This window comes from Leuresthes tenuis, unplaced genomic scaffold (assembly GCF_036924035.1).
Source record: "Leuresthes tenuis unplaced genomic scaffold, fLeuTen1.0.hap1 SCAF_11, whole genome shotgun sequence".
Lineage (NCBI taxonomy): Eukaryota > Metazoa > Chordata > Actinopteri > Atheriniformes > Atherinopsidae > Leuresthes > Leuresthes tenuis.
In genome coordinates this window covers 17,463,450-17,484,484 of record NW_027325365.1, presented here as the reverse complement: position 1 = coordinate 17,484,484, position 21,035 = coordinate 17,463,450, and the positions used below count along the sequence as shown (strand labels likewise).

Here is a 21,035-nt window from a genome sequence, read left to right as displayed (position 1 = left end):
GAGTCCATCATTTTACAGCGGGAGCCACTGTTCAGGGAGAAAGTGGAAGACAGTTGCCAATCTTTCCAAGAGTGGACGTCCCAGCAAGTTCAGCCCGAGGTCAGACCGTGCAATGCTGCAAAAGGGGGTTCTACAATCGAGTGGATTTCTGTGTGGTATTTGGTTTGGTGAACACAATAAATAAACACGACCACAGGCAAAGTATGTTTTTTTTTGCTTCAGGGTAAGCTCGATAATTTGATGTTATTTCAATCGATATCCATCCGTTCCTTTGTTAAATTCTCAGTATCGTTTAGATAGGAATTAAATGGGAAAAAACTAAACAATGGAGGGTTAAAACTCTCCATATACTGAGACAAAACAACTGAGACTGCCGCATGTGGCAAGGGAAAAGTCAACCTCTTGACTTTTTTTCTTTTGTTGTTGCGTTACAAACAGGGTAGAAAATACATTTTTGGGAAGTGTATTAGTTGATCAGCTCATACCTATCGCTGTCAACGTTAGTAATTTCAAATGTAGAAACATATAAGATGCATATGAAGAAAAAAAAAGAAGAAAAAAGCTAACTTTAACCAACACATGTATCCATCCTCCAAATAACAGTACTGAATTGGGGTGGTTTTCCCTTCCTGGGAGATTTTATTCTGTCATAGTGGGTGGCACGAGCTGGCACTCGTGGAGAGCTTCTTAGTCCTCCTTGTAATATACACTCTGTGGTGTCCCTTGCTTAGTTGTGGTACCTTTCAAGAGTACATACACAGAGATAATGTGACACTTAGATTGGACAGAGGTAGACTTGATTGAACTAATTATGTGATTTTTAAAGGTAAGTGACAACATTAAATTATGATTTCGGACTTCCAACCAAAGGGGTAAAAAACAGACGCATGCACTCTTTTTCAGTATCTTACTTAACAGAATTTTTCTAAAAATGTTTTTTTTTATTTCACTTTACGCATAAGGATTTGTTTCTGTAGTATGTTCTGTAATATGATGATATTACAAATATATCTGTTGGGATTCGTAGAGGTAGGTAAAGGACCCAAACTACAAGAGGAGGGGGCAAGGTCAGACAATGAAAAGGAACGATGGTTCTATTAAAACTGAACAGAAGGCGCTACCTGAGGTAGGAACAACACACTATGAACGGAAAGTAACAAGGACAAAACTCGATTGGAGCAAGAAAATAAATGGCCAACTGGCTGGCTGACTGACTAACAGAGAGACCACAAGGAAAAGACTACACAGAGATAACAACAATCAACTGGCAGGGAACAGTGAGAACCCAGGAACACATATATTGGGAGGGATGATTGGATGAGGTGCAGGTGAGTAATGATAACAAGGAACAGGTGAAGACACAAAGGAAGCTGAGGGCCTCTGTGGGCAATGGCAGAACTTAATGTCAAATCAAGACAAAATTAAGAAACTCAGACATCAAATTACAGATTTTAATGCCACACAATAGGAAGAATGTCAAGCCCCATGAATACTTTTTCAAGACCCTGTCACAAACAAAACCTACCCAAGAGAGTTGCAATTTATGCCTCTGTGGGCTGACCATTCAGTCAATAAGCTGAGCACTTTACTCAAAGGTTAACAAACACTCACTGATATCCATGTCTGAATACAAATATTCCTTTCTATCTAACTCTATCCAAGAGTGAGAAAAATAAAAATGTTTTTGATGATACTCTCCCAGTTTGCTGTACAATGCTCCTGACAAGCACTATTTGTAAACCTAACATTCTGCTGAATTTGACTCGGATGATGCAATGCAGAGAAAATTTAAAACAAATAGGGTCCAGCTTAATTCTAATTGTGATTTTTTAAAAGTGTTTCCCGCCAGTCAGCCACAACATTAAAACCACAAAAACTTTGCCGTCAAAAGAGTTGGGGGCAATGGTGAGAGACCTTTGTGGTTGTCCTGTAGTGAATTCGAGTGGCAGCAATTGAGTAGAGGGGTGGGGCCTCCGTGAATCACACAGTGGGGTTATATGATGAGATTAACTCAATTATAGCTATAGTTGGGTTATGCTCCTTATTTGAGCAAGGGTAATTATCCGTGGATATATGGGGGTGAATGAATCGAATCACTGGCACAAAGCATGTCATACCCCGGTACGATTGGTGGCGCTGTACCCATTTCAACTATCGCTAATAGAGCCACTTCCGGTTGGCGTCTTCACCACCACCAACAACAAAACACAGGTATTCGAGAAAGATGGCGAACGAAGAGCAAGATGAAGCTACGTCCCTCTACATTTCGTTTGTGATGAGCATGGTTACTGCACTAACACGATGCACAACAGGGCATTCTCCATCGCGTTGTTTATTTCTTTCCGACGGCGGTGACAACAACAGTAATATCGTCTCCTTCGATTCACGGGTGACGATCCCGGGAAAAAATCTCGAGCATGCGCAGAACGCTCGATCTGATCCACAACGTGCTTCTGCCGTCTACATGCATGTTTAGTGTACGTTTGGATTCAGTTATCTCGGGGTCTTAATCCAATCATGAGTAACCCGATCCAATTTTTTGTCAGATTAAAGTGTCTACATGAATTTAATAACTCAGTTTTATAGTAATTTAACTATTAATCCGATGGCACTCATTTAACCCCACTGACTGTTGTTTCAGTGTATCCTGCAGATGCTTAATCAGACTGGTGATATGGGGAGAGTGGAGGCTGGGTGAAAGCCTTTGTTCTTCTTGACAAGATAGTTTTTGTGTGTTTGATTTTTTTAGGCAGGGACTGCTTTTGCCTGAGGATGCCACTGTAGTGAAAGGTTGAACTCAGTCTGTACGGTAAGAATGCCCCAGCAGAACAGTGATGATCGAAATCATCTAGCCCCTGTCCCAACATGATTTTCATGTTGCAGCTAATGTGTTTGTCACCTACTAATGGATTGCAGTGTAGAATTGTGCTTGATTTATTGCTAATAGGAGTTTGAATAAAACCTTATGGCTGTATGGCATATATCCATTGCAGATATCAGTATATCAAGATAATATTGGTTTTACTAGCAGAGGTTTTGATTTTGTCACACCCGTACATCAATAGATGAACTGAAGACTTCCGCTTAAAGTAAAAGAATAGAAAATCTCAAATATTCGCGGCCATCTTGCCTCTAAAAAAGACAATAGTCACTTTTGTACTCTTAAAAGTAACCCATTCATGTTCTGGACTGGATTCTGAAATCCCACAGATGAGCCAGCCAAAGTTTGTCAGAATCGTATCAATCTTTTTCAGAACTGGATTTCTCTTTAGCTGTTTAGCAATCAAGGTTTTTATAACGAAGTGACATTATTTAAAGAAAGTGTAATTTTGTCATCACATGAAAAGGAAACAAAAACACTGACGTGAGGGTTTCAAAAGCACAAACACATATACAGTGAGCTCGAGTACAGTGCTGTGTCGCCCCCTAGGGGCTTGATATTGAATTACTTTGTAGTTGGAAGTTAAACAATATAGCAGAAAATCTTGCAAAGGTGCTGCTGATATCTTTTGTGGGAAACAGCTGAAACTGTTGCTGTGTCTTTTGTTTAGTCGGGTTGAGACCTTTGTGTTAAAAGACAGCGGGCGATAATGCCTTTTTCACAGATATCACACAACGCTGATGAATTGCAAAATACCACAGGCACTTAAGCTTTAATAAATATCAAACATTAACTTCTGTTTTATATGTACATATATTGTACAGAAAGACAGGTGGCTTTGCAGTTGCTGCAAGTTGGACATGTATAAACAATACAATGTTTATAGAGGAAAATAAACTGGCCCTCAAAGCTTTAGTTTGGATACAATAAGAGGCGTCTTTTTTTCGTTTAATTTCTAGTTTCACTGCATAAATGACTGCATGGGGGACATTGCTCTTAGCAACGATTATAAAAAAATGCACCATACTTGAATTACTGTTAAAAAAGAAAAAGAAAATGCAATCAAAGAACACTTTTCTGTTTTTTTTTTTTTTTTTCAAAATTTCCACTTTGCTAAGCACCAAGTATTCAGCAATGTCCCTCATGAAACTCGCACACTGTAAATTCCTGAGAGATTTGAGACCTTTTGGGAAATCTGTTTCGGAAACGGTAACACAATCCAACCAGTGTAAAGTTTGCAATACAAGAAAAATCCAAAGGGAACTGAATTTGTCAGTGTCTGGCATTGCTATACTGCTTTCAGAAGTCCAAAAGCTCCAGTATAAAATATGTGTGGTGTATTCAGAGTGTTGGCCACTTAAAAAGGAATCAACTTCATCTCATCCAACAGAAGTTGTTATTGGAAAACTGGGAGATGTACTTATATGGGAGGGGGGAGCTGCAGTCCTTGGCTATAATATAATATGTGTGCGGAGAATTGGATTCTAGATGGTAGATTTTGTGGCTCTGTAAGTGGAAAATAAATCATTTCATTTTACTACATTACATCTGTTCTACAACACTGAATCCTCAAACAAGAGCACAGGTGGTTTAGAGGAATAATAGAGTGGCCGTATAAAGAGGCACCTCAAACAGGATGTGCACTCCTTGTTCCGTTCGCTTCTCATTGCAGTTTTTACAAAGCAATTTGCACCAAATTGGCATCAATTGGTACGCTCCATTTAAGGAGGAAATGCCCTGATCATGATATGACAAAGAGGTCCTTTTTTCCTTTTTGGGAAGTCTTGATAAAAACATTTGGGCAGTTAAGTGGTGTTAGAAGAGAAAAATGTCCATCTCTATAAGAGAAATGAGAAGGCTTGTTCTATTGTGCAGTGTGGCCTCTCTTCATCCTGAGGAGAAAGTTCCGCTTCTCCTCTAGAAGCTCTTGTATGCGTTTGTTCCTGGTTCTTTCTCTGAGGTTGACCCGCCGCTTTGGGATCAGGTTGTTCTGAGAGACGTCACTGTCCACGCTGATGACTCTATTGTAAACCATATCGATGGAGTTATTCTCATTGTAATCTGCAGCTCTTTGCTGAGGCTTTAGGGTAGAGATGACGGTACTGGCGACGGTTGCCGGTTCTTCCTTTGTGGGAGTGATCGTAGAGGGAGGTGAGGAGACAGCAGAGTCTGAAGTTATTGTGGGAACGGGCAAGCTCACAGGGATGTACTCAGACAGTTCCAGCCAGGGTGATGGGACGAGTTCTGTCATGTCCTCACTGTGTATAGTAGGGATCACCATGGAGAGGCCATCTTCCAGCACAACTGTGTCGCTGACCACTCCTGAACTGCTGTAGGACTCAGACCCACTTGGAAAGGTCCCACTGGTTTCCATAGTATCACCACTGCTTGTCATTGTGACATCATTATATGGCATCATTTCAGTGGGAATTGTGACAGTCTCATCATTAATGCTGCCAGTGGGTGTTATGAAACCGACAAAGGTGTTGGGGGTTGTATTGTCAGTGTTTGCGCTGTCGCGGTGCCACAGCGGAGTTATATCTGTAATACTTTTATCATAACTGATGTGTGTGGCATTGATTCTTGACCTGGGGAAGGGCAGGCTTGGCATTGTACCACGTTCACTGCTGCTAGAAAAAATATCCTCTCTTGATGTTTCACTCCTTGCATAAGGGGTGACTGTTGTGGTGTAAAATGAGAGTGTTCTCTGTTTTAAATTAGCCTTTTTCTCCTTGGCTTTATTCTGATTAACCTTGGCCAGTGGGTTTAAGGCACTTTTGGGTGTTGGTTTCGGGAGGTTCTTTTTTTGGAGGTTCATCTTTGTTTGAGTTTGTTTTGTGACTTTTGTCTTTGGCACAATGTTGTTTTTGGGATTGGTCTTTGGTAAAACATCCTTTTTGGGAGAAGGTTTGTTTCTCTTCTCCGGAGTGGCCTTTACAGGGGTAGTCTTTGATGGAGTAGGCTTTTTCGGGGTGGTCTTTGATGGAGTGGTCTTTTTCGGGGTGGTCTTTGATGGAGCAGTCTTTTTTGGAGTAGTCTTTGATGGAGAGGTCTTTTTTGGGGTAGTCTTTGATGGAGCGGACTTTTTTGGAGTAGTCTTTGATGGAGCGGTCTTTTTTGGAGTAGTCTTTGATGGAGTGGTCTTTTTTGGAGTAGTCTTTGATGGAGTGGTCTTTTTTGGAGTAGTCTTTGATGGAGTGGTCTTTTTTGGGGTAGTCTTTGATGGAGCAGTCTTTTTTGGAGTAGTCTTTGATGGAGGAGTCTTTTTTGGGGTAGTCTTTGATGGAGAGGTCTTTTTTGGGGTAGTCTTTGATGGACTGGTCTTTTTTGGAGTATTTTTCTGATTGATCTTTGATGGAATCACCTTTTCTTTGGTTTTTGGCTGAATTTTCTTGTCAGGTTTGGATTTTAGCAGGATGTCTATTTCCGTAGTGCTTTGTGCTGGACTTGTCATGACTGGACTGTTTGTTGTAGTTAAATCTGCATCAGTCATTGTACCAGCTGTTGCAGCAGTCGCCAACAGTGTATCTGTGCTCTCGGAAGTGATGTCTTTAGGAAAGGTGGTATGGAAGAGAGGAACACTGGCTGCTGTTGGCGGATGAGTGGGCATTATTTCTGTGGTACTCTGTGGAGTTGAGGTGGAGTGAATGGTTGGGGCGGTAGAGGCCGGAAGATGAGTGGTGGACCATGAATACATAGTAGAAGCTGAAATGGTGGTGATGACAGCTTCGGTGGGTTGAGGGGTGGTAATGCCAGAGCGCAGGATGTCAGAGGATGGAGGAGTTATAACTATGGGCCACATTGAGGTCATGAGGGTGGGTGGAATGGAGGAGTTGGATTCAGGTTCTGTACTGTTGACATTGCTGCAGGTCTTGCAGCATATACGCCAGTAGTCCGGCAGAGAGCAGTAGCGCTTCAGCACCTCCATACGACAGAACACAGAGCGGTCTCCATGACAACGGTAGCCTGTGAAGGAAAGAACAGAGAGCTGAGACTTGGCGCAGACAGGAGAAGAGACTATGAAGCAATGTGTGACTGTTGATCTGTGTGAGTTAAATAAAGTGAATAGTCAGATGTTGTTGTTAGATTAAAGCTGGTCTAAAGCTAGTGTTAGCACAGACATAAAGTACATGCTTGTCTGTGCATTGTGTGTGTGTGTATGTGTGTGTGTTGTTCCACACCATGCAAAGTACAGTAGTAAAGCCACACCATCAGCAGAGGATGCAGGAAGGATGAGGAGCAAAACCCAAGAAGAGAAGTCATTAGATTAGTCCAGAGCAACTAAAATTGGAAAAGAAGAATCGCCAGTCTTGTGTTGTCAGTATAATTGAGTTTTTTGAGTTGGAACTATTGATCAGAAGGATTTTTTTTTTTTACATCTAAGATCTGCAGTATTTTCACCCCACTACTTGGCATGCAGCCTTTTTGTACCATGACAGTAAAAATAACCACACTCTCACAGTAGTGCTGGACATTTTGACAGTTTCTCTAACAACGCATCTAACCAGTGAACATTCCTGGTGAGAGAAAAATCACACTTTTTAAAACATTTTTATTGATACAACTTTGCTGTTGAGAATGACAAGAACTGAAACAATGAGATGTACGCCTCCCCTCCGCCTGCTCAATATAGAGATATACATTTTTTTTCTTAAGAAAAATAATTCAACTGTATCGAAAGTTACAAGTTCACAGTCACTTTGGTAAAACACTTGGAAATCAACCAGTCAATCTGTTTATCGATTGGAAAAAAAAAACATGAAGTACATAAATAATATTTGCTTTTAAAATAAAATACATAAATTCCATGATGATGTAAAAACTTGAATGGCACATTAAGTGTCATATGAAACATTTACAAAACATTAATAAAATTTCCCTGATAAATCAAAGTGCATATAGACGCAGTGCACGTAGTCCATCTGAATGTTCCTTCAACGTTAGCCAAACGTTAGCCAGCCCCACGCAGCAGGCCAGTGAAGCCACAAAACAGTTACCCATAGTATAGAATATTATAGAAGAATCTAACAGTCATGAACATTATTAAATACAGTCAACACCAATGTTATATACAGTATCGCACTGCTAGGTCTGGCTTGGTCTCACACAGTCCAACTCCAGCAGAAGGAAACCTTGGATAACTCGCTACATAGTCACAACAGAAATATGTGATCACAATACAATGACAAATCTGAAGTGTTTTTTTTTTCCTTTTTCTTTTTTATTCTTTTCTAGATGCCATATGTGTCAATACCCTAGGCCCTTTGAAAACCCTTCCCAGTAGTCGGACATTAGTCCAACATCACCTTGGTAGGTTTGATGGTTGGCCGGTGTGAGTTTGTTAGGTTGGTTTGAAGCTGCCTCTATTCCGAGTGAAACTTTGAATGAGTAAAGCCATCTCTTTCACAGATAAATGCCATTACATTCAATCCAAGATAAGGCATTGTTCATGTGGTTAACCCGTTTAATCCCATCATTTTTTCGAACTTCTGGAGGCTCTAAAAGTGTTGGGCTTTGGGCTGTTAATGCAAGTTTTCATAAAATAAAAGAATAAGTTGTCTCCTCCAAATTTGATCGATAGAATGTCAATAGTGTGAATCGTCACACGACCAGGTCTCTTTAGTTCTTGCTTGCGCCACTAGAAGAAGATGTCTGGCTCAAACTTGTACAAGAGGAAGTAAGTAAAATATAACTGATATAACTTAAATATTTTGTAAATATATATTTTAAATAGTCTACTACTGATATATAATGAGAATTATATGAATGTATGCATTTTTTGATCATATGAAGAGCAAATGGAAGCACGGCAACTTTTGTTGCCGCTAGTGTAACACAATCATAGGTTGCTAGAGCAATTACAGCTTTTTCATAGTCAGTGTTACGCTAGGTGTGAAAGGTTTTCTTGTTTATTCAATTTATCTTGTGTTTTTTTTTTCTACACAGCTTAAAACTATCAGATGTTTTGGACCTTCTTGACTTAAAAGAACCCCACAGTGATGTGTACATCACAGTCATTCCTAACGTTGAAAAAAATGCAATTGAAAGTGATTGTGATAATGACTGCACAGATAGAGAGTACCAAGGCCAAACAGGCCATTTGCCTGCTAGACTGCTGAATGGTGAAGCAGAGGTGACAAGGAAGATATTGACCTATTAAGTCCAGACCTACCCTCAGAGAGATGCCCAGATGAAAGTGAAACCTTGCAACGCAATAAAAAAACTGAAAAAAACCCTTAAAAATAAGCTAAATTGGGACAGTGTTTTAAAAAAATCATGACGACCTAATATACCAGATTTTGTGAGCTGTGGCCCAACTGCAGTAGATTGCATGAAGCAAACTAAACCTGACCCTGTTGATTTGTTCCTGCTGACGTATCCTCCTAATCTTAGGGAGCTCACTGTTGAGATGTCAAATTCCCATTCAATGCAAACCAAAGGGAAGGCACTTGACTTTTTACGGGATTCTGCTCTTATCTGGCTACAGCTCTGTGCCATGGAGGTACATGTATTGGGTCATATGATCCTGATGTCTACAATGAAGCCATCTCAAATGCAATGAGAAGGAACCGCTTTGACAAGATAATGGCCTCAATTGATCTGGTGGATAACTCAAAGGCCACAGACGACCCTTTCTACAAAGTGTGGCCCATCTTCAGTGCACTGAATGACTCCTACAAGATGATGCCATACACAAAACAGCTGTCAAGTGATGAAAGTATGTTACCCTATTATGGCAAGCATGGCTGCAAGCAGTTCATAAGGGGCCAAACAATCTGCTTTCGATTCAAGTTGTGGAGCCTCGCTTTACCCACAGGGTAAATGTTTCACATGGAACCCTATTGTGGAGTCCACACACATCTGCCCGAAACTGGCTTAGGACAGGGCCCAAGTATAGTCCTTGGTCTGGCTGAACAAGCAGAAGTTCCTCCAGGATGCACATTTATGCATGATAATCTTTTCATCTTACTTAGCCTAATCGATGCAATGACCAAACAAGGTTATGGGTCCCTTGGCACACTAAGACAGTGCCGTCTGCATGACATTCCTTTCACAGGTGTGAAGGAGTTTGAAAAAATACCTCGTAGAGGCACTGAAGTCCTTACAGAGGGAGAGAAGTTACTGGTGCGATGGAAGGATAACTGTGTTGTAACCATGACAACCAGTGCTGTAGAAAGATATCCAGAGGGTCAAGCATCCAGGGGGAGCAAAGAGAAAAAAGCATTTGTCTTTGTGCCACAGCCTCTCTGTTTCCTTACATATAACCAAAACATGGGCGGCTTTGATCTGCATGATCTTCATATGTCAAGATATGGAGCTGCAATAAAGTCAAAGAAGTGGTGGTGGCCAGTCTTGGCTTGGTCCCTTCACAGTGTAGTGGTGAATAGCTGGCTGTTCTTCAGAGATGTTGTTGGCAGTGATTATGACCTCCTGACCTTTCAGCGGGTTTTGTCCCTGTATCTCCTTAAGAAAACCTCTTGGCCAAGGCAGAAGATCTGCAATAGCAAAACCTCAGGATTCCACGAGAGGTGATGGGTAACATCACTGGCCTGTTAACACAGGAAGACGTTACCAAAGATGTAGACGGTGCCACAACCGCGCAGTGTACGGATGCGAGAAGTGTGACGTATCGCACCGCATTGAGTGCTTCAAGCTTCTTCATGGAGAGTGAAATCTGACCAATAAGCCTTTGAGCTGCACCTTCCTCCTATGTTACACATATCAGATTTTTTTAAACCAGTTCATGAGACTGTAAAATAAATATTTAGAATTTTATCACTACTAATAGTAAACTACTGTATGTATTTTGCACTTTTGGAGATACAGTAAACATTTACCAGCACTGTTTTTGCTGAATAATACTGTAATACTGTAGTGGTCAGTAAATGTTAAGTCTGTCCTACAATATGAATTTGTTTTATTTTTGTAAACTATTGTCAGTTCTTATTTTGTAACTTCAAACATTCTTAGCATTCATGGTTATTTAACTGTTTTATGAGACTGTAAAATATAGTAATCGCCATCGTCATTGATAATTCCGTTCAACACTGCCATGTCATCTTTACGTATATAATACAGTTCTGAACACACCCGTAACCACGCCCACTTATAGTATGTTACATATGTTAGTGTTATTTATTTTTTATAAATAGGTCAAATTGAAGAATTTGTGTAAATTTAGAATATGCAGATTCCCTCTGGCAACAATTGTCGCCGAGTATAAAACCTGCATTTTCAAAAACCATAACCAACCAAAAAAAAATCATAAATATTATGCATTAGGGGAGGCCTAAGGAGTGGAAAAATTTGGGATTAAACGGGTTAATGTTCATCAAAATAAAGTGAGATCATTGGACGGTCTCAAATCAAAGTTTATGAGGTATTTCTGTATCTGATCGCGGTGTGTAAAAGCCCAAATGATGAAGCACCCTTACAAACATACATGCTCACATGCAAACTGGAACACGACTTTTTGCTGACAAGACTGGCCCTCATTTACTCGCTCATGTAAGCTCACACACGTGACGCACATCCTCCCACACACGTATGTACACGTGGACACACAAACAGATGCACGCTCACACACACACCTATATATATGCAAATGTACAGGTAATAGATGCAAATGTGCATGACAAAAATGTGATCCTATCCTTAAAGAAAACAAGAAGCGACAGTAAACCACTGATCCATCTGAGAGAATGGAGAGGCAACTAACTGACCAAGTCCTGCATAATATAGGTCTAACCCTTTCCCCCCAAAACACTTTACCTTTATTAAATATTCATCTGTATTCATGTAAAATCAATAAAAAAATACACATAACAGTCAAGGATCTAAGCGATCAATAGCAGTCCAAAGGTTTTAGGCAAATAAGCTACAGCTTATTCATGGTAAAACATTATTAATATTATTGTTACTCATATAGATTTAGATTTATAGGTATATATAAATACAAATATATTTATAGATGTATTTGTTTAAAGTCTGCAAGCACAAATAAGCTGCATTTATTGAACTTTTGTATAACAGTCAAAGAGAGGATGGCTGATGATGAGGTGAAATGGGAAGCAACCTCAAGGGGTCACACTACCCTGTTTTTTTTTCTTTTTCTTTTTTTAAATTGTCCTTCAAGATTCTTCATCTCACTGTTCCCTCCCCCAAAAAAAATCAAAAATGTTTACTCATATCACTTCCTGTCCCTGTGCTGAGTTCCTGTCAATCTGAGAATGGAACGTAGAATGAGACATCATTCTCATCCCCGAATGGAACCAGGATGTCAGATGAGCACTTGAGCAAAGATGTCCTCGGATCACATTCACAATAAAGCTTTCATATTTTTTTATATATATATATTTATATATATATCTTTTTTTTCATATAGCTATTTATATACTTTTTCTGTTTATTTTCACACCTGTTTCTCTCCACACTGACAATGCGCTACAAAATGAAAAAAGCGCAGCTGCATCTTAAGAGTGGTAACCCATGACAACACGCAGCTAGCTCGCGCAAAACATGGCCGCCAAATGCAGAGGGAATCCCTCGCACATGAACGGCTCTTTGACACATCTCAGGAGGTGCCAATGAAAACCTGTTTGCATTGCCACTTCAAATCCTTTTCACATCAAATTTTTTGTTGATCTTTTGAGTTTTCGACTGGCCAGCGGTTACAACACAATGCTCCACAGAGGAGTGATAGAGATAGAGAGAGGCAGAGCAAGAGAGAACCAACTAGCACACACAGGAGCCAGAGACCTCCCCCGGTCAGAGCCATCTCAGACACAGAAAGCTTTGCCGCTCGCTCACGGGCGTGGGCACAGGCACAAGGCGTGGGGGAGGGGCGGGTCAAGGGGCCAGGCGGGGCCGGCCCTGCAGAGACAGGAGGACAGAAATGGGCAGTGCCCAGTAGAGGACAGACATGCAGCTGCGGCTGCTGCTGTGGAGGCCAGGTTGGGAACTATAGAGGGAGGTTTTACGTGAAGAAATCCTGGGGTAGTTGGGGTTGGGGCGAGACAGCCACTGGATCAGAATGTTGCCGTTCTTGCTGAGGTCTGATGAGCCCTCTGCAGAGAAACAAAGACAGAATGATGGAAGGCTTTTAAAAAGAACATGTTAGGGTTTTGTTTGTTTGTTTCAGTTCCTTCAGCTCGTAAAAAGGGAGTTCATGCCAGCATCATAAACAAAGAATAGGCAGTTGCCTTGGACTCAGCCTCTGACTTGCACTCGGAGCAGACTGGGCCTTTCAGGAGATGCACTAAAATGGAAACTGTAGCTAAAACGGAGCGTTTCAAACAGAAAGTAACAAGAGGAGCCACGACAATGTGAGAGGAAAATTAAGAGTTTTTTACATCTTTTTATAAATTCGCACAAACTTACTCTAGTTGACCCCCAAAATAAATTCATGAACTCGTAAATGAAAATAATACAGACTCTTTAATAGTCATTAGCAGTCAGTCTTTTCCAAGTATTAATCCCCTTTATGCCTTAAATAGTCACAAGGTTAGAACAGTAATATATTTTTCACACTTTCTCACAGTATGTCAAAGTATAAAGTGTGGATTAATTTGTCTCAGCTCCTTGTTAAAGCTATGGGAAGATGTTATGTCTGACCCAGGTAATATTCTGCTGTGCAGATTTGACTTTTTTTGAGTCACTTTTACTTAAAACATTAAAAATTGAAATTGAAATGCCAAAGTGCATTTTAACCGGAAGGTCACTCACAGGTTAGAGTTTGCTCAACACTTACTGGGACATAGTTCCAGGCGACAAACTCTTATGGTGTCCGGTTTACTATCCAGACACAGGCCAATGGTGTTGTCCCTGGTGTGGCACAGAGCCTGCCTCTGCTGGGTCCCATTACCACATGTCACAGAGCACTAAAAGCACAGTAAATATATACTTACACAGTGTATGTACATAATATTTTGTGATCAAAGCAGTACAAAGGCATGCAAAGCACACAAACATAACTGTTTCATTTGCAGCCATTAACAAGTGGGATCATGCCTGTTTCTAAGAGACGGGTTAAGCCTGCAAGACCACAGTTCCAAGGGAGTTCTTTCATGTTTGATACTGAACAACCCATGTATTTGCTACATACCTGTGACCACGGGCCAACTCTCCATTGAGTTGGGCAGGGATGTCGATTGCAGGGTCTGCGGGTCTCAGGACGGTCGTCGTTACAGTGTTTATTGTGGATGATTCGTGTGGTATTGTCATATGAAGGCTGAACGCAGCTGACAGAGCGGACTTGCAGCCCTGTCTTTCCACAGGGTTTACTGCAGTTCTGCCACTCCCCTGTCACCCAGCTGGGAATGAGAATCAAGAGGAGCAACAGTACACAACATGTGAAAAAAATACAGAGGATCATCTGAATGAAGAAAAAGCTTAAAACTGTCCGAATCCAGTATACTTAGATGACCAGGTTGCATTTTCCCAGCTGTAGCCAAATAAGAGAACACGTACATGGGTGGCGGGCAGGGCTTCTGGTTGCAGTCTCTGGTGTCTCCCCTGGGTTTCATGTTGGACTTGTTACAGAAGCTCTTGTGAACCATTTTGCTGTCAACTTTTCTTCTGCAGCCGTATCGCAGGTACTGCTTCCCTGCAAGAGAAGGAGATGGAAACGTATGCAAGTATAGAGACACAAAAAGAGCCAAGCAAAACACAGACAGGTGACATCTCAGCCAGTATTTTCCTGGCTCTACTGTACCTCCACCACAAGGCTTGGAGCAATAGGACCATTTCTTCGGGGCCCACTCATAGGCACTGTCCTCTACCAGCATGTTGTTCTGAATGGCAAAGTCACTGTCCATATTCATCATGTACTTGTAGGACAAATTCACATCCTCATCGCCATGTAATTTCAACTACAAACAGAAAGGTCACCATAAAGTTATTGAGAAACATTACAAAATAACTGTTTTAATTTGGTTCTGGTTACAATAAAGCTGACTATGTACCATTATTAGAATTCCATGTCTGAGAGGCCCAGTACTCTGAAGGGTTTCCTTGTCGTTGTCATTCTCATATTCCCACTCCACACCCTTCTCTATGACCGAACGGGATTCTGGGTATTCATTTTCCCCATTTAAGAAGAACAGTCCTGATGCCACGTTCTTAACAGCTGTAGATGGATAAGAAACAGATATTCTTAGAAAAAAAAACAACAAATACATATACATGTTCATGAAAGGTGTGGTGTCACATACCAAGAGTGTGTGAGGTGGCCCTCAACTCTTGAATTAGCAAATGTCTCGCTCCTCTGGGGATTTCAAGAACTTTGAGGAAACCTGAAATGACACACTCATTTGGTTTGTGGCTGCAAGCCTCCCCCCGTCCACCCCCAAACCCTCAATAAGCTCATTTTACAGTTTCCTGACATAGAGTCTCAGCTAATCTGGGAAAGATGTCTTTCCCACTTCAGCCAAATTTTCTCGCTCACGAGTTAAAATCCCTGCAGTCTGGACAGTTTAAAGCCGAAGAAGACAGACTATTCCGGGAATTCTGCTGCTCTGATGTAGGTCTGTCCTAGCATTAACTGTTAGATAATATATTACACATTACCTCATAAAGTTTGACGTAACCTCTTGGCAGTGCTCATATGGAAACATGTAAACTCAGATCTTCCTGCGGCTTAGGGTCAGTTTCACAAACCTTCCTCTAGAGGGCGACGTTTAGTCAAACATAACAGAGGAGTCCACCCTACTAACAAAAGTACTCTGGCCAAACATTTTTTCTGCTCACTGTAGATTGATAGTTGTGATGGGACTGACTGAAGTCTGGCCCTGATTTGAACAGAATACTTATGAATGTTTACCTTGCTTCTTTGCAGTTCGTGTGATTGTGTCTTTGAAGGTTTTGCAGCTGGAGTTGTCGCCTCCGCACACCCCACATTTGTCCTCCTGCTTTGAGGAGCCGACCGCGCCATCACAGCCCACCTTCTGTTATAATGAGGACATGGAAAGTTTCACAAATGTAGATCTGACAACATGCAGCTGTCTCGCTTTGAGGCACACACACACAACGGGGCTCACCTCACACTCCCCACGCACACACACGCTGTGTGGGTCCTTGTATGAGCAGCGCGTGCCATCCAGGACCATTCTCTCCATGAGGACCACATCCCGTATCTCCTTAGACTGGCAATACAGGTGGCAGCGTTTTTTGGCTAGAGAGCAAGCACAAATGCACTTTCAACATTCGTTGAAATTCATCTTGATGATTTAATTTTTTTCATCCAACGTGGGTTTTTTTTTTTCATGTTCTGAATGAGCTCTCTGTGAGTCATTGTGACACTGTGTCTCATTGTGTCTATCTGAGTGAGTCATACTACAACTACACGAGCCCCCAGAGACAAAACCTGGCAGTTTGTCCCAGTGAGAAAGAACACTCCTACTTCATCATGCAGATGGTCACAATCCTGAGACCTTGTCTTTTGGAGCTTTGACACGAATAAACAGGTGGCAGACACGCTACAAATGTGATTATTTGATTATGAGGGGAAAACGCATTTTGTCAAGTTAAAATAAGAACACACATTAACAATGCATGAGATGCTTTTTTTAGGGATCGGAATGAAGCCTCGCCTACTGTGCTGTGACAGCTGATGTGGCCACTGGCATGCGCATGCATTCAGTGCAGTGAAGGAGCTCAACTACAGAATCTGAGCCTGTGTTTATAGAATCAACACAATGGACTTTTCACAAATCCCCTGCTCATTGTCAATCACGATTTCTGTTATTTTCCTCCACCCTGAGCACAATAACATGTAAATACATTTAGAAAATAGAATGTCAAAGGGTTTCTTTTGCAAACACTGTTCTGTAGGGAGTGATCTCCCCACAGAGACCTCATCTCTCCCTACTGCGATCTCATCTGAGTGAGAACAGCGAAAGCAGCAGACAGAATAAACCAAAGACTTAGACAAGTTCCTAACTAGTTTGTTGGCTCAAATGTCATGTTTCTTTTCTCAGGAGTAAATTAAAGTACATCTGTTTAAAAACGAAAAAATACCCACATGAAAAAATTATTCAAACAAACTACACATCTGGAGGAGATGCTCTCACACTATCTGGAACTCAGGAGATGACAGAACATGAATGGAATTCAATTTCACCTCCCTACATTTTTTTTTTACTATCTTATGCACAAATGGAAAAGTAATTTGAGATGGTAAAAACTCCGCAAAAAAAAGTAACAATTACAAATAGTAATGAAGAGAAACATTTTGATAAGGAACCTTTTATATAAGAAGTCAGCACGGCACGTTCTTTAAGACCGTTACCCGTTACTTGGATGATAATTTAGTATGTATCAGGAAGGACGTGACATCACCAGTTGGAGACAGGATGGATCTCACAACTTCACATATGCACACATAAAAATGATCTGAGTGAGTTAAAGCATTTTGGCGTGTTTTGGGGTGCATAAATGAGGTTCAAATGACATCAGAAAATGGATGGAGAGCGAGAAGACACGTTTTTTCATAAGGCTGGATTTTAGTGGGTTTATATATTTATAGGTTGTGTCCTGTTATTGGTCACTGACATCTGGCCGTCCTGTTGAGTATGAGCACAGCTTTGAGGTATGACAACGCCCTCCCATAAACACTTGCCATGTCTTTGAAAATCTCTTCAAAAACAACTGTCTTTGAACTTAGTGTTTGCTCCTTCTTTCTGGCTTTCATTTGTATAACAGCTCCCATGATACATCACCACTTATGGTTTTTCATTCTCGGGTTGCTCCACATCTCCACCAAAGTGTTTTGTGCGCAGGTGCATACTCACGGTCTGTGTGTTCATAAGCCAGCCAGTGGTGCTTTTTGCTGTGGTCAAAAGCATGGCACTGCTCCTCCCTTGGGTCGCTGTAGATATCCTCGCACTCGTTGGTGTTGCACATCTGGAACTGGTATGTCGCTCCTATGCAGGGCAGTCCTCCTTTGTCTGGTCTGGGAAGGTGGCAAGGCAAGAGGCACAAGAGTTTTCTACATGTCTAAATGGGATTATGCTTGAATTGCTCATTTAACAACAGATCAAATTATCTTGATCAATCAGGAGTCAATGCAACAAATGTTAGAAATTCATACTGAAATACATTTACCTTATTTTCTATTACTCATGAATTTTGTACAATTTTGCACAGCCATTTAATATATTTATTCATTTTTCACAACACACCCTTTTTGCTCAACTAAAAACTGGGATTAAATTAACAGACGGGCCTTATTTAACAGCCAGGGGCTTGATTGACACGAACAGATACAGGCCAATACCCAATACAGGCCAGGCATGATGGAGAAAAAGAAAAAATGCAAGCTTGTCATTATAATGACCATGCCAGAGTAGATTTCATCTTATTTTCACTGTTTTATCAGCGTCATAATATAATAGTGCTGTTTCTAACATTTTGTTGTACTGTATTAAGTAATTGTGTCACAGGGACATAATATCATCCTCCGGTGGTGCCATTTGATTAATTCATTTTGCACATCTTTCACAATGAAAGCCCTGCGACGGACTAAGGTTAAGTTTCAATCCAATCAAAGTCAGAACGCATTTTAATTTGAAACAATACAGGAAGGGATAAGTGTTAAATAACTTTTAACATCTCGTTTCCTATGTGTGTTTTTGTACGCCAACCAGCTGAAAGTCCATTTACTCCATTGGGACTCCCTGTAATCTCCAGTAGGTGTGTGAAACTTCGCCTTCTCTTTCTTTCTTTTTGCTGCAGAGTTCAGAGAGAGAGAGGGAACTTTGTCCCAGGAACTTGGAAAACCATAGTAGCGAACAAGCTAAAATACTAGCTAAGTAGTCAAACCGATCACTAGGTTTGATCACTACATATTCAAGGGAATGCTTTGTAATCATATTTAGCCAACAGTGATTCTCAGATTAACTCAAATGGAAGGAAGCTGTGTAACTTATGGAATGCACATGCAGCTGAGTCAGTCTGCTCATATTAATATTAATAGTTTATTTTGGTGAACGTTCTCAAAACCTTGATATAACAATTTCTGTCATTAAGGCGCAGTTTCTATGTACTGCCAATTCCAATACTGATCTAATACTGTCTTCACAGTCCCTAATCACCTGTTGTGACCCTAATTATTGATGCACCAAAGACACGTGTGACATGGTTGTAACTTCCCTGTGAAAGACCGTCGTGCATGGAACTGGACGGGAGTGTGTCCCTGTTTCTTAATTGTGGCCCGTTCCTCTCTTTCGAGAGAATGAATGTGAGGATCCGGATTCCCAGTGTGATGGCTATTATTCATCTGACATACACTCTGCAGCTGCTACACAGCTAAATGTTACAGTGAACACTAGCGAGCATAGTCAGTGTGTCAGATGGAACTACAGACCGATGGAAAGTTCTCTGCAGAAATGGGGAAAGCTAAACGCATTCTGTACTTTACACAGCTTCCCATAATCTCAATACGAGTCTTGTCTTTGAGATATGAATAATCACTTTAACTGTTAGGCTGGTACTTTGTTCTCCTGTTCGCTACTTCATGTATAAAATGTTCTGACCCACAGTGTGGTCTCTTTCCAAAATCCACCAAAAAAAGTTAACTTTTTTTTTATGGACTTAAGGCAAACTCTGGAGATGAAAAAAAAAACAAACAAAGGTAATGTTTCACACATTTGCTGGAGATTACGGTGATTTGAAAAGGAATGCATCACATGCAAACATGCACACGGTGTTCCTGTGCACTGTTCCACATTTCGTTTTGAGGTCTGGCAGGAACATATTAGTGAAACTAATAACAAGGTATATTCAAAGGCTCTGGCAAACAATTTCATACCTTGGATTGTCACAGTCGCGTGTGCGAAACTGCACTCCTCCACCGCAGGTGCGGGAACACTGGCCAAACTCGCTCCATGAGCCCCAATTTCCATCTTGCTTCATGATGTCAGGAGTCAACCAGACACAGTGACCTTTAAAGCAGTGCTGCAACAGACAAACAATACAAGCTAAATTTAGTATTTTGAAAGCATTAAGTTACTTTTCTTTACCTCTCTTTCTGTGTATCAATACCTTCCCATTCCCACACATGGTTCCGTCAATGGGTGGTCCTTTCTTGGTCTTGCAGAAAAATGGATTGTCTGGGTGGCTACACCACAGCTGCTTACATGGGTCGAATGTGCGGTACTGTGGAGCACAGAGAAAGACTCCTCACAATCAAAAGCCACAATCAACAATGAACGCACTTCGGTAAGAGGTCAACCATCATGAATATAGCTGTGATGGGACTAAACACTGAAGAAAGGAAACGAAAGTAGAGATGGAAAGAGAAATATCAAGAGAACAGTAGCCACCACAAGAAGATACCCAACAATAAAAACACTGAACCTGAGCTGAGTCACTGCACTGTACACTGCGCTGCACTGATAAACACAGCCATTCATGCAAACTTAACAAATGGATGATAAAGAGAGATGACACTCTCATTGTGAGTCTATGGTTTAATTACACCATGAGGGAGGTCAGAGGGCAAAATGTTTAAAAGCCAAAAGGTGAGGTTTCATTAACCTATAAAATGCCTCAGATGGAGGACCAGATTCTCCTCCTCATCTGATATAAGGCAAAGATGAGGATAACCCCAAACTGACCTGCATTCAGTGTCTGAGGGAACATTCCCTCCTCTCTTTTTTCCACAGACTTCCCATAACTACCATGACCCTGGGTGACCTTTACAGGTCAGAAGGTGAGTCACAATCGGTGGCTAAGACTGTGGTAGGTAATCATCGGTAACATCAGACTGGAGGATCCTAAAAGCTGAAGCAAAACATGGAAAACAGCCTCTGTTCTGGCTAAGCCCTTTCCCCTTGGATGGGAAAGACATCTCCCTAACATTTTCCACTCGTTTATAGTCATGAGAGTGCCAATATAATGAGGCCCTTCCTGCCAGTGCTGCAGTGATTTAACACAGTTTTGCAGGCAAGGACTCAAAGTATGGTACTGATCAAGTGCTGGATAGCACCACAACCCCTGCACCAATGAACCCGCAGAGTCACTGTGTTTTGAGGGATTTTATAGCTACTTTCTCTAGAAGTATGAGCGTTTTAGAATCCTGCAGGCTAATATCCAAAATATGACAATGAGTAGAACAGAGAAATAAAGTACAGTAAAAAGAAAACAAGGAGCAGCA

General features: G+C 41.1%; 1 protein-coding gene across 1 annotated transcript in view; it reads right to left on the bottom strand.

Annotated features, from left to right (window-relative positions):
• Positions 1-3,622: 3,622 nt before the first annotated feature.
• The window catches only part of LOC140318142 (A disintegrin and metalloproteinase with thrombospondin motifs 2-like), a 124,008-nt gene continuing 106,595 nt past the window's right edge, over positions 3,623-21,035 (bottom strand). The window contains exons 11-23 of the mRNA XM_072395836.1: positions 19,922-20,035; positions 19,689-19,834; positions 17,671-17,831; positions 15,919-16,052; positions 15,702-15,825; positions 15,094-15,174; positions 14,845-15,008; positions 14,595-14,751; positions 14,351-14,486; positions 13,986-14,193; positions 13,632-13,761; positions 12,862-12,948; positions 3,623-6,847 (exon numbers count right to left, since the gene is read on the bottom strand). Coding sequence (XP_072251937.1) covers positions 4,746-6,847; positions 12,862-12,948; positions 13,632-13,761; positions 13,986-14,193; positions 14,351-14,486; positions 14,595-14,751; positions 14,845-15,008; positions 15,094-15,174; positions 15,702-15,825; positions 15,919-16,052; positions 17,671-17,831; positions 19,689-19,834; positions 19,922-20,035 — 3,744 coding nt within the window. The 3' untranslated portion in view covers positions 3,623-4,745. The remainder of the gene's footprint in view (positions 6,848-12,861; positions 12,949-13,631; positions 13,762-13,985; positions 14,194-14,350; positions 14,487-14,594; positions 14,752-14,844; positions 15,009-15,093; positions 15,175-15,701; positions 15,826-15,918; positions 16,053-17,670; positions 17,832-19,688; positions 19,835-19,921; positions 20,036-21,035) is intronic.